We start from the raw sequence: 14,033 nt of genomic DNA, 5'->3' as shown, positions 1-14,033 counted from the left end.
TAAAACCCACTTCATCAGATGCATAGAGTGGAAGATACAGTAGGGTATAAATACACAGCACATGAAAAGATGGGAGTAGCACTGACCCCCCCCACCCCCCCCAACTTGGTAAGGCAACGCCCATCTTTTCATATGCTGTGTATTTATACCCTACTGTATTTTCCACTCCCTGCACCTGATGAAGTGGGTTTTAGCCCACAAAAGCTTATGCCCAAATAAATTTGTTAGTCTCTAAGGTGCCACAAGGACTCCTCGTTGTTTTTGCTGAAACTAGTACTGTGATTCACACAAGAAGTGCACTAGACAGAACATCACCCAGGAGAGTTATAATGTAGCAGCAATATATGATGTTGGTAAACGTTTAGAATCTTTCAGGTAACAAATACTATAGAAATGGAAGAGATTTTATCTTTTCTGAACCTCTTTGTGTCTGACAAGATTCTTAACCTGGCTAAGAATCCAGGAAAATAATAACGATATACCTCTCTCATAGAATTGGAAGGGACCTCGAAAGGTCATCGAGTCCAGCCCCCTGCCTTCACTAGCAGGACCAAGTACTGATTTTTGCCCCAGATCCCTAAGTGGCCCCCTGAAGGATTGAATTCACAACCCTGGGTTTAGCAGGCCAATGCTCAAACCACTGAGCTATCCCTCCCCCCCCGAGGAAGAGATCCTTAGCTGGTGTTAATTGTCATAGCTGCATGGAAGGCTATGGAGTGGTGACGGTTTAAATCAGCTAGATATCTGCCCCCTAGAGAGAACATATTAAAAATAAATGAGAAGAATAATGCAGATTTTTAAGCTGCTAATGTCCAGGATAATGAAGACTTGCTGCAAAATCTACAGCCTGGCAGCCCTTAGTCTGTTGAGTCAGATGTTGAACGTGTGGTTCACAAGTGGCCTCCTATCATTTACAGCATGTTTATTTATTGTATTATTATTTTCCTTAGCTCTACATATGAGTTTGAAGGACCCACTATCGTTTATTGCCCTTCAAGGAAGATCACTGAACAAGTAGCTGCTGAGCTGATGAAATTAAACTTGTCCTGTGGCACATACCATGCTGGCATGGGAATCAAAGCAAGGAAAGACGTTCATCACAGGTTCATGAGAGATGAAATTCAGGTATAAATTCGTACTACAGGATATGTTCTGTAGGAAATGGTTTAGTTATTCCTTTGACATGTACAGAGTGAGAGAATTTTGAAATATCAGTCTTTTTTTCAAATTTACTTTGTACCTTTGACATTATGGGCAAGAAACTATCCTTTGGCTTCCACAGTCTGTCTACAGTGACATAATTTCTGACCTTCGTGTTAGCCTCGTTTACTTTATAAAGATCTTAAACATACACTTCATCCTCAAATACTTCAGTCTTTCCTGGCTGTACAGTCTACAGTGTATAATTAGGAGTGACTTTTCTCACTGCTGATGTGCAGTCATTCTGTCACATAGATCACAGTAATGCCGCAGGAAATAACATTCTACTTTTGAGCTGCTTGGTGGGTAAATGGTATATTTTTAAATGGCCCCATACTAAGCTCCTCTGTATACACTTAGCCTCATTCACATATATTCTTTCTCTTGTCTTTCTAGGAAAAAGGCAAGGCAGGAAATGCATTTCTATCCATTATCTTATTTTGAAAATAATATTATATCTTCAGGTTTTGACTAGTCCCTGAAGTGGAATATTATTTCGCTTAAATGCCATGTGTTTCTGCAACAGTATGATCTTCATGTTGCCATGGGAAATCATTAGGAGGCTGTAGAAAATTTCTCGTGAACTGTTCTGGGTTAATGAATGGAACTTCTGTGATTTATTGCGATTGTATGCTGTTGTGACAATTGAGCCTACAACTTTACCCGAATTGAGCTCAACTGTAAAAAGTATGTAAAAGTTCATAAGATGTTACTAAAACCTAGAATAACAAATGTGGATGGACAAAAAAGTGCAAAAGGGAGACAGAATAACTGAATTGGTCTAAACAAAAAGGCATATTGATATGATTCAAAAGCTGTCTTGAAATTATGCTTCTTAAAAACAGGAGATGTGGAACTGAGAGTTAATGAGTCAAAATTGATGTGTCAAATATTGGGCCTAATTGGTAGATAAAATACTGAAGGTAGGGGCTGTTCCACCCATTACTCCCTTTTTGAGTCCTTAAAAGAAAGAGATTTTGTCGAGAAAGGTATGAAAAATCAAAAGAAAAACAGACAGAAGCTACTGGAGCGAGCTTCACCATCATGGCTGCGACCCCCATTGTTTCCTGGGACCCTGGGCCTTCTTCATTCTGATCCTAAGAAGTGTCCTGATGAGAATGGGCCAGAGAGGGAGGGAACCAGATGACATCACCACCCCACCAGCTCCCGCTGAAACCCAGATACCATCTGGGATGACCGTTATTACCCTCTTTAATACCATCTAAGACTGTCAAAGAAAGGCGGGAGGTTCCTTCTAATACTAGATTTTTACAACAGCAGTAACAGTGACATCATCAGCCCATCTGAACGATCTTCTCTTTTTTCCCCCAAAGTACAGTTATTACTACCTTTGATCCTATCTGAGAGACTGTCAAAGAATGTGGGGAGGAGGGTGTTTTCCTTCTAAAAACTGTCTACAGCTAAATGGAAAGGGAACAAGAGATGTTAACATGGAAACCTTATTTAATACTTTATATTTCAAATGCTTTAACTGTTTTTCCTTTTCTGTCTCTTTAATAAAAGGTTTAAAAGATTTTTTTAATAGTTTATTTGCCATGGTGCCAAGCACGCTGAGGTCTCTGCATTCCAAGCCGTGGACCTTGTTTAACACTGTTTAATGTTAGACAGTAACTGGTTTATGTTAACACCCTTAGTCCATATATCACATCTAAATTAGTACAACAGTGATCAGAAATCTGTGATAAACAATCCACTGCAAGTTTGCTTTCACTATGCTTACCAAATCGCTGCTGAATCACACGTGCACAAAGAAACAGTTATAGCTTGCTGCTTTTAAAGATTGACTTTTAGTATTTCAACCTCTTTGCCCTGATGATTCTCTCTTTCGCTCTTAGAGGAAAATATAAAGTTGCAGGTCATTTTTATTACGTCTCTGATCTGAAAGAGCTGTGCAAACATGTATTTGTTACTCCTGGGGGAATTCTGTGCCACTGCGCGTGCACAGAATTCATGTCCCCCACAGAAAAATGACTTTCTGACAGGGAAGCAAAGGGAAGCTGCAAGAGCAGTCACGCACCACTCCCTAGCAGTGCAGGTACATTGTTTCAGGCACCCGGAGCAGCCGGCGGAGAGGTAAATCACTGCGGGGTTGGGAACACCCCAGCCAGTGGCTCCTACCTTGAGCCGAGATCAGCTGCTAGACCTGGCTGGGCTGGAGGCAGGAGAGGACGGGACTTCCTCTTCCCCTGCAACAAGTGGCTGGGGCTGTGTCAGACCCACCCCCAGAAACCTCCCTCAGCTTCAGGAAGCTCAGCATCCTCCCTTGCTTCCTCCCGCCGTCGCTCCTCAGATGTGGGGAGAGGGGTCACTGCATGGGGAGCTGCTCCCCCATACACCCAACCCCCATGCATTCAAACTTCTCAGACCCAGACACCCCTGCCAAGCCTCACCCAGTCCGTCCAGAACCACCCTAGTCCTCCAAACCCAAACCTCACTCCCATTGAACCTCAAACCCTGCATCTGGAGTCCCCACCCCTGCCCCCCGACCACCCCAACTGAGCTCCCTGCACTCAAACCCCCACGCCACTGACTGCCAACTAGCTGCACCCAGACGCCCACCCCACCAAACCCCCCTCCCCCAGCACCCAGACCACTCCATTGAGACCCCCAGACCTCTCCGCTGAGCCCCAACCACCTTTACCTGGAAGCCCCGGCAGAGTCCCATTGCCCCTGCACCTGGAAACCCCCCAATGAGCCTGTGTGCATCCAGATCCCTCCCCCACACCTAAATCCCCCAATGAGCTGCCTGCACCCAGATTGTCCCACACAAATCCTCTCACCCCACACCTGGATCCCTCCACACTGAGCCCCTCCACACTTGGATCCTGCCTGGTTGAGCTGCCTGCCCCGTACCTGGCACAGAGGGGCAGGGCCCCAGGGTGTTTCTGGGGCAGGCCTAGGCCTTGTGCTGTGTTGGAGTCGGGTGCAGCCTCACCGCTGAGTCTGTGTCCCCGGGGGGGTGGGGGGGGGGAAATAGGGAGGCTGTCGGGTGATCTCCCACCTTCATGCAGCCAGTGGCCTGTGCTCCCCACTGCCATGCTGGAGCCTCTGCATTTATTTATTGACAAATAAAACTTGCAGAAGCGTGTGCAGACTTTTTAATTTTTTGGCACAGAATGCACTCGGGAGTAAAAATGTGTATATCTGTATTCTATATGGATAATCTCAATCATCAAAAGTTACAGTGACTTGTTCTATTGGTGGTTGAACCCAGTGTTCCTAACTTCTCATCCCCTGCTCTAAGCATTCTAAGTCTGCTGACTCATTATGACTGTGATTAATGATGTGCTTATGCTGCAACCAATACATGACTCCTTACTGACAGCAGTATAGAAGCTGAGTGTGATTTGAAGCTACTAAACTTTAGGCTGAATTTGAATCTGTGGCACAAAAGTCATTACACACTGTGTTGGCATTAATAGAGGTTTAGACCTATTTTTATAGATTCATAGATTCATAGATTCATAGATTCTAGGACTGGAAGGGACCTCGAGAGGTCATCGAGTCCAGTCCCCTGCCCGCATGGCAGGACCAAATACTGTCTAGACCATCCCTGATAGACATTTATCTAACCTACTCTTAAATATCTCCAGAGATGGAGATTCCACAACCTCCCTAGGCAATTTATTCCAGTGTTTAACCACCCTGACAGTTAGGAACTTTTTCCTAATGTCCAACCTAGACCTCCATTGCTGCAGTTTAAGCCCATTGCTTCTTGTTCTATCCTCAGAGGCTAAGGTGAACAAGTTTTCTCCCTCCTCCTTATGACACCCTTTTAGATACCTGAAAACTGCTATCATGTCCCCTCTCAGTCTTCTCTTTTCCAAACTAAACAAACCCAATTCTTTCAGCCTTGCTTCATAGGTCATGTTCTCAAGACCTTTAATCATTCTTGTTGCTCTTCTCTGGACCCTTTCCAATTTCTCCACATCTTTCTTGAAATGCGGTGCCCAGAACTGGACACAATACTCCAGCTGAGGCCTAACCAGAGCAGAGTAGAGCGGAAGAATGACTTCTCGTGTCTTGCTCACAACACACCTGTTAATACATCCCAGAATCACGTTTGCTTTTTTTGCAACAGCATCACACTGTTGACTCATATTTAGCTTGTGTTTAACAGCTAAGTTAAACACGTATGTTATGATTATTTCCCAGTGCATTGTGGCTACGGTGGCCTTTGGAATGGGTATCAATAAAGCAGACATCCGGAGAGTTATTCATTATGGTGCCCCTAAGGAAATGGAATCCTACTACCAAGAAATTGGAAGGGCTGGCCGTGATGGGCTTCCTGCTTCTTGTTACGTATTTTGGACTGCAGCCGATATGACTTTTAACAGGTATAGTCTTGGGAACAGCCTGGGGTCATAGGAAACTTGTTCATTCTGTAGCCAGAATTTACTATCATGAATGAGCAGGAGGGGGCGGGTTTAAAATGTTTGCCGGTAGCGAAGATACTCTGTTGCTTTGCTATATGGTGCCTTCGCTTAATATATGTGAAAACATTCGTTATGCAATGATATCCTCCAGGAACACAGTATGCGTCCAGCAGTCTTCTGCTTCGTCCCACCCTGCTTCCCTGAGAGGGTCCATGATGTGAAGGAAGGTAGCGGTTAGAATGCTAAGTACAGGGCCTGTTGTTATTTTTGGAAAACATATACTTAAAAGCAACATGAATTCAGTCTTTCCCTAAAACTGACCTGTTCAGGCTTGGACTTCTCGATAGTCAGTGCACCATCCTTGCAGTCCCTTAGTCTAGTTCCCACTGATGATATGTCAGTGTTTCTCTTACAAAGACACCCACAGAAAGGAAGATGACAGAAAGGTCTCTCTCATGTCCATCTCCATCCGCCTCCCCCTTCCCCTGGCAGGGATCTTGAAGGTTTAGTGTGTTGTGCTGTAGGGAAAGACTTTTTGTGGAGCACTGTCCAACTACAGATTGAGAACCACTGCTGTGTATGAAATAGGTTGAATGTGGTAGGTACTGTGAGTATGCTGTCACTATTCGTTCAAAGAGAAACTTGTGGACAAGTGTTTAAGCTTATTTGTTTTTTGTTTTAATGGCAGATATCTTTTAAATGAGATACGTAATGAAGGATTCCGACTATACAAATTAAAGATGGCGGCAAAGATAGAGAAGTACCTTAACTCAAACAGCTGCAGGAGAAAGTGAGTATTATATTTTACTGCACATTTTCTGTAAGTCCACAGTACGCAATTCGTATTGGCCATTGCAGTTCAGTCACAGCTGAAGATGTAGCTACATAACTTAAATGCTTTGCAAAAATGCAATTTTATTTTAAAAAGTGATATTTACCATCTTTTGCATAATTAAATACCAGCATTAGGAACTTCTGATTTACTTTTTAAAAACAAACGTCCTTGTCTCTGGTGAAATCAAGTGCAAATAATTGGCTCCCAGGTGAATCAATTAATGATGATGATTTCAACTCATTGTTTTTTTGCAATGAATTTAACGTGTAAATTCTTGTTCTTTTATTTAATTCTCGATGTTCCCGTGGGTAGAATCATCTTGTCTCATTTTGAAGACAAACAACTCCGGAAGGCCTCCTCTGGCATCATGGGAACAGAAAAATGCTGTGATAATTGCCGGTTCAGGTAAATGTTCCTCCCTAAAGACTACAGTGTTTAGACTATCTATCTTCCCTATAACATACAAGACAAATGAAAATAAGTACATCAGTAATTTCTCCTAATAAAATATTCTGTTTTTTTGTGCACTTATGTTTGTGAGTATTCTGATCAATACAAAAAGCCTCCTGAAATTTGCTTTTGTGTTCGAACAGCAGTGTCTGTAGTTGTAGGCTTATCATCTCGGTACTGGAGTGTGACAGGAGGCAATGCATATGCACCACACCAAATCCTAGATTGTAGTAAAGCCTGTAACAAAAGATCACTGCGGCTATTAATGTTTTTATTTTTTTTAAGTGACTTATTGCAATACTCCTGAAGACTGTAAAATAAATGTTACGTTTCACACCTTTTAAAATCTTTGGTATCTGCCTCACAGAATTAATTCTGAAGAAAATTTAAAAGCTGTGTGTGCCAGCAAATTTTTTTTATACCGCTTGACTGTCATAGATTTCAAAGCCACAAGTGACCGTTTGTGGTCATCTAGTCCGACCTGCTGTATAACACAGGCCATAGAACTTCTACAAAATGATTCCTAGAACAGGTCTTTTAGGAGATTGTTTAAATCTTGATTTAAAATGGTCAGTGATGGAGAATCTACAACGACCTTTGGTAAGTTGTTTCAATGGTTAATTACGCTCACGGTCAAAAATGTATGCCTGATTTCCAGTCTGAATTTGTCTAGCTGCAGTTTTCAGCCATTGGATCATGTTACACCAGGGGTTCTCAAACTGGGGGTCCTGACCCCTCAGGGAGTCGCAAGGTGGTTACATGGGGGTCCCGAGCTGTCAGCTCCATGGGGCTGTCAGCCCCAAGCCACCATTAAATTAAATTCCTCCCTTTACTCCCCCCCGGTTTTTAATTTATAAGTGGGGAGCACACTCACAAGCTTGCTGTGCGAAAGGGATCACCAATACAAAAAGTTTGAAAACAAGTGTGTTATACCTTTCTCTGCTGGATTGAAGAGCCAGTATTAAATATTGGTTCCCCATGTAGGTACATATAGACTATGATCAAGTCACCCCTTAACCTTCTCTTTGTTAAGCTAAATAGATTGAGCTTTTTGAGTCTGTCACTAAGGCAGGTTTTCTAATCCTTTAATCATTCTCCTGGCTCTTCTCAACACCCTCTCCAATTTATCAACATCTTTCTTGAATTGTGGGCACCAGAACTAGACACAGTATTCCATCAGTGGTCACACCAGTGCCAAATAGAGTGGTAAAATAACCTCTCTGCTCCTATGCAAGATTAACCTGCTTATGCATCCCAGAATTGCATTAGCTCTTTTGGCCACAGCATCACACTGGGAGCTCACGTTCAGCTGATTATCCACCACAACCCCCAAATCGTTTTCAGAGTCACTGCCTCCCAGGATAGAGTCCTCCATTCTGCAAGTATGGCCTATATTCTTTGATCCTAGATGTATGCACTGACATTTAGCGGTATTAAAACTCATATTGTTTATTTGTGCCCAGGATACAAAGCGATCTAAGTCACTCTGTATCAGTGACTTGTCTTGATTATTTACCACTCCCCCAACTTTTGTGTCATCTTTATCCGTGATGATTTTATATTTTCTTCCAGGTCACTGATAAAATGTTAAATTAGCATAGGGCCAAGAACTGATCCCTGTTGGACCCCACTGGAAACACACCTGCCCAATGACTATTCCCTGTTTGTTTACATTTGAGATCTATCAGTTAGCCAGTTGTTAATCCATTTAATGTGGCATGTTAATTTTATATCTTTCAAGTTTTTAATCAAAATGTCATGCAGGGCCAGGTCAAACGCCTTACAGTAGTCTAAGTGTATTACATCAACACTGTTACCTTTATCAACCAACCTTGTAATCTCGTCAAAAAAAGACATTAAATTAGTTTGGCAGGACCTGTTTTGCGTAAATCCATGTAACTAATGCAAATCAACATTACCCTCCTTTAACTCTTTATTAATCGAGTCCTTTATCAGTCACTCCATTATCTTTCCTGGGATTGATGTCAGACCAACTTGCCTCTAATTACCCAGGTCATCCCATTTATCCTTTTAAAAAAATTGACACAACATTAGTTTCTTCCAGTCTCCTGGAACTTCCCCAGTGCGCTGAGACTTATTGAAAATCAACATTAATGGTCCAGCAAGCTCCTCAGCCATCTCTTTTAAAACGCTTGCATGCGAGTTATCTGGACCTGGTGATTAAAAATGTCTAATTTCCTCCTGAGATATTAGTGGAGTGAAAAGAGTAGTGTCATCACCATCTGATTAGACTAATAATCAGTTTTTTCACCAAATACAGAACAGAAATATTTTTGAACACTCCCGTCTTTTCTGCATTACTCATAATTCTACCATTTCCAACTAGCAGAGGACCAATATCATTCTCAGGATTCTTTTTTTGCCAACTATATTTAAAAAAATTCTTCTAATTGTCCTTAACTCTGCTGGTCATACATTTCTCCTTGTGGCCTTTTACTTCCCTTATCAATTTTCTACAATTCCTAACTTCTGATTTATATTCATTACTATCAACTTCCCCTTTCATCCGTTTGCTATAAACCAAGTTGTTTTTTTAACCAGCACAGTCTTCTTCCTTGACTGTGGCTTTTTAGGCATCTAGTAAGGTGTTCTTAACTCTGCTGTTTGATGGGATTTAGTCTCCTATTGCTACTTGACGTATGCATGTAACTAATATCAACATTAATGGGACAAATGTTCAAGGAGGGATAAGACCACTACATGTTTGAATAACATCAATAGAAGTAGAAATGTCTTTCATTTTTGAACTTGTAGTAGACTGTGTGTCTGTATTCCCTGGCAGTGTAAGAATTCTGGTATAAGGCATGTAGATCAGTGGTTTTCAAACTGCGGGTCGCGACCCAGTACTGAGTCACAGAATGTAAGGCACTGGGTTGCAAAGGCTCTGGTCAGCACCGCTGACCGAGCTGTTAAAAGTCCTGTCGGTGGTGCTTCCTGGCTAAGGCAGGCTACTCCTTACCGGTTCTGACATCGCACTGTGCCCCAGAAGTGGCCAGCAGCAGGTCTGGCTCCTAGGCGGGGGGCCACGGGGCTCTGCACGCTGCTCTCGCCCTGAGCACTGGCTCCACACTCCCATTGGCTGGGAACCGGCCAATGGGAGCTGTGGGGGGGGGGGTGTGGCTGCAGGCGAGAGCCATGTGGAGCTGCTTGCGCGCCTCCGCCTAGGAGCCGGACCTGCTGCTGCCCACTTCCGGGGCACAGAGCGGTCCGCGGTGCCAGGACAGGCAGGAAGCCTGCTTTAGCACCCCCGCTGTGCTGCTGACCAGGAGCCACCCGAGGTACGCCTGTGCCCCAACCCTGTGCCCCCCCCAAACCCGGAGCCCCTTCCTGCACCCCAAGTCCCTCATCCCTGGCCCCACCCCAGAGCCTGCACCCCCAGCCCAGAGCCCTGCCCCCCTCACGCACCCCAACCCTCTGCCCCAGCCCAGAGCCCCCTCCCACACTCTAAACTCCTCATTCCCGGCCCCACCCCGCAGCTCTCACCCCCACTCCCAAACACCTCATCCCCAGCTCCGTTGGGTCGCGGGCATCAACAATTTTCTTCAACTGGGTCGCCAGAAAAAAAGTTTGAAAACCACTGATCTAGATGTACTAATGCTGCTCTCAGAAGAAAGTAATCAGTTCAGCTATGCTTCCTGTCCGTTCCCAAATTATGGGATAATCCCTTAGCTGCACTGTAGTTATGATTAGAGCAGAATTTTATTTTAGAGATGATTTTTCATTGTGCCCTAAATCTACATGCAAAGTCACATTGGCTTTACAATTTCAATGCCAGTAAAAGGTCTTGGCTTAAGTTTGTGTTAATTTGGGGTTGTTTGGGAGATATAGCCCTCCCCACTCCCACCAAATGACCTGCTTTTAATTTTTTCTGGTGTTTTTTCCCCCCATGTACCTGAGGAGAACTGTGGCTACGATCCACATAAAACTGGTATCTCAGGACTTCCCTAGCCCCATGGTAGTTAAATGCAAAAAGTAGTGTAAAAGCAACTTGAAAGCTGTTGGGTAACATACTAGAATACTCAAGATGTTCAAAGGGTTAAGAGTTGTTCACACAGTGCTAACTCTGCTACAGGTCTTCAGTCACAAGTTAGTGTTGCCCACAGAGTTTTACCTCATGGAATTTTGACTTTTGTATCTTGAACACTAGATTTTTGCATTTAAAGGTATATTTAATTGCATAATTAAATGTAAAAGCTGTAATTCAAGCGTACGCTTTATATTTTTAACTATATTTTAATAAATAACGCCCCTTATTTCTGAGTGTTTAGCACTTGGCAGTTACTCTTTGTTTTCTTGTGCATGTTAGAACCCATTGCTGCACTATTAACAGTGACACAGAAGAGAGTTTGCAGGACTTCGGTCAGCAAGCGTACCAGCTGATGTCTGCAGTGAAGGCCTTAGACGAGAAGTTTGGAACTAGAGTTCCGGTTATGTTTCTCCGAGGATCTGTAAGTGTGGTTAAAATTCCTTGTGTATTTTTGGGGTGGAGGGATAGCATTCCTGTGATAACACCCCCCTTCCTGCTCCCAGAAACAACACACACGTTTCACTTAATAGTACCTCTCTCCCCAACCCCAGCAAAGGCCAGTCTTACAGTGTAGTGAGCCTTCCTCTAGAGAGAGGCTGAACAGACTAATTCAGTAGCACTGGTGTGTTAGCCCTGGAGCTGCTCTTTATTATTATGATGGATTATTTGTATTGCAGCAGTGTCTATAGACCAGGGCCCTTACTGTGTACAATGAATAAGTTGATGGTCTCTGCCCAAAAGAGTTCACGATTTTAGGCTCCTTTTTCTAAAGGTTAAACATTCAACATCCCCAGCCCTTTCTGGCCTAAGAGCTTGGGTCCAAACTAAGATCCTGTACTTAGCAGTATATTGAGCTGCCTCTAAATCTCTAGACTGTCTCTTTCTGGATTGTTTACAGTCAACTTTTGAACAAGTGGCAGTAAGCTCGAATACTGGAGGGTTATCGAAACTTTTCCACTACCTGTGAACATTTTACCTGCAATTTAATCTCTTGTATTGTTTATAGCAACTGAAATACTTTTCTAATGGGAGGAGGTATTCCTCTCTCCATACAGGTGTGTAACTTCCATTAACACTAAAAGGGGTTGCTTGTTTACAGTGAAGGGTAGAATACATCTTTCTGTTCTCTAAATTTCAAAGTAGCTAGCCTGTTGACTGATGATTGAGTAGAGTAGAAGATTATGCTTGTGTTAATGAGCACTTTTGTCTTGCTGACTTAATCTGGTGGATGGGGTTGAAGCAAAGCGCATTGAATGATTTATACAGATCTTTACATGTAAAGGCTTTTTAAACATTATGGGGAAAATAATCACTGAAGAATGAAATATGAAGACAGTCACAAAACAAACATTTTGAAAAAGTGTGTGTTTTTAGCTTGGAAGAAAATTGCTTGTTAATAGTAGGGAAATACTTGATTAAATTTTTCCCTTTATTAGGAATAACTCATGTTAAAAACTTGGCATTGATATATTTAATAAAATATCCGGATCACAGTTTATATGCCTCTGTTTTTGTTTTGTTTTGTTTTTTAAGTTAGAAGGCTTTATAATGTGAAAGTTGCAGGCTACCCCAAACAGCAATGTAAATGGTAATGAAAATTATCTCCAGCTGTAAACCTCAGCTCAACTGCTGTCTATAATGTTTCTATTTTTTGTAAAAGGTGTTTGTAAGACTTTGAAAGTTGTATAATAAGGCTAAATATTCTAGGAAATAACCCATCCTTATCACCATAAGATATCTAAATACTTTAAAAGGTTTGTGTGAAGTTCATGAAGAATTGTGTTGGCTTGGATTTTATTTAACCTAGCAGTGTCTTTTCATAACAAATAGGTACAGGTGGGCTCCTAGACAGACTTCAGGTGGGTCACAAGAGAGATCAGATTTCACCTATTATTTGAAAACTGAGTCAGCATACGGTACTGAACAAGTCCTCCAGGGAAGCTTCAAATTAAGAAGTTGCCTTGACTGAAATTTTATACCACCGCTGCTAGAAAAATATGCAACTTTAGAACATGACCACATTAATCAACTGAAATAATGTGGGTACTTTTTTATTGTGAGATACTCTAGGCTCCAAAATCTTTGTGGCCACTCATGTGAATACCTTTTAGTCATAATTCTAATATTTAATAATATCTAAGATGTTAGTCATTGTTTCAGCTAATTACAGTTGAAATACTGTTAGTCCTATTTATATGGCAATATCTTGTAAAACTCTAGTTGAAAAATTCATTGTATTACACATTTTTATGTATTTTAAATGTAAGTATTGTTTTCAGTGCGCACTTCCTGAAAGTAAATATTGCACATTACATATCATTACAATATATATTTTAGAGAATAATTTATATGCTATAGTACCTGTAAATAAAATACCATTCTTTTTAAACTTCAAAAATCCATAAATGAAAAAGTTTAAATGAAGGCATTACAAAAACAAAATCAGGAACACAAATGTCCATGATTCATTCCAATTTTGCAAACAAATTTTGAATCTGCAGATCAACAGCCAGATTTCCAGTATGTTTTATACATATGAATTGTATCAAATATAAGAGATAAAGAACTAGCAAGAATCAGCAAGAAAAAAGAATTGAATGAAGGTATCTCAATGTGACAATATGAAAGACTGGCAAAAAGAAGTATAAAACACACGTTTCAGTGATCTCAGCAGCATCACATAAATGTGGTGCTCCGTGCAGTTACCTAATTCACTATTTATTAAGTGTCCCTTTTCCCCAGAAATTGTTCAAGGTCCTTTTCAGTCCTAAGTTTCTCTGATTCTGTGACTTCTGCTGTCTGGTGTTTGAGTTCCACTGGAACTCCACTCCTCGGTCAGCACATGTGCCTTTAAGCAAGGCCACTTTCATCTCTTTTGTGGCTAATCTCAGATTAGGACAGATGAGTTCTCAATTTTTGACAGAGTGCTTAATGGAGCAAGCTGCTCCTGGAATACAATCTCTCTCCTGGGGACCAGATAGGGAAATCAGGAATGTGTCTCATGTTGTTTGATAGTCCTGTGATTTTATGTATGTATGCATTTACAGATTTTTTTTTGTTTGCTTAACTTTTATAAAAATGCTCCCGGTTTTCCTTCTGGGCA

At 41.9% G+C, this 14,033-nt stretch overlaps 1 protein-coding gene across 5 annotated transcripts in view; it reads left to right on the top strand.

Moving 5' to 3' along the window:
* The window catches only part of WRN (WRN RecQ like helicase), a 91,262-nt gene that overhangs the window by 45,806 nt on the left and 31,423 nt on the right, over positions 1-14,033 (top strand). For all 5 annotated transcript variants that reach the window (XM_029911922.1, XM_029911923.1, XM_029911921.1 and 2 more), the window contains 5 exons: positions 951-1,125; positions 5,377-5,558; positions 6,286-6,387; positions 6,745-6,837; positions 11,210-11,351. In XM_029911922.1, the coding sequence (XP_029767782.1) occupies positions 951-1,125; positions 5,377-5,558; positions 6,286-6,387; positions 6,745-6,837; positions 11,210-11,351 (694 nt within the window). The remainder of the gene's footprint in view (positions 1-950; positions 1,126-5,376; positions 5,559-6,285; positions 6,388-6,744; positions 6,838-11,209; positions 11,352-14,033) is intronic.

This window comes from Terrapene carolina, unplaced genomic scaffold (assembly GCF_002925995.2).
Source record: "Terrapene carolina triunguis isolate 2854851 unplaced genomic scaffold, T_m_triunguis-2.0 Scaffold136, whole genome shotgun sequence".
Taxonomy (NCBI): Eukaryota; Metazoa; Chordata; order Testudines; family Emydidae; genus Terrapene; species Terrapene triunguis.
Note: the sequence above shows the minus strand (reverse complement) of the source record. Positions and strands in the feature narration are given on the sequence as shown.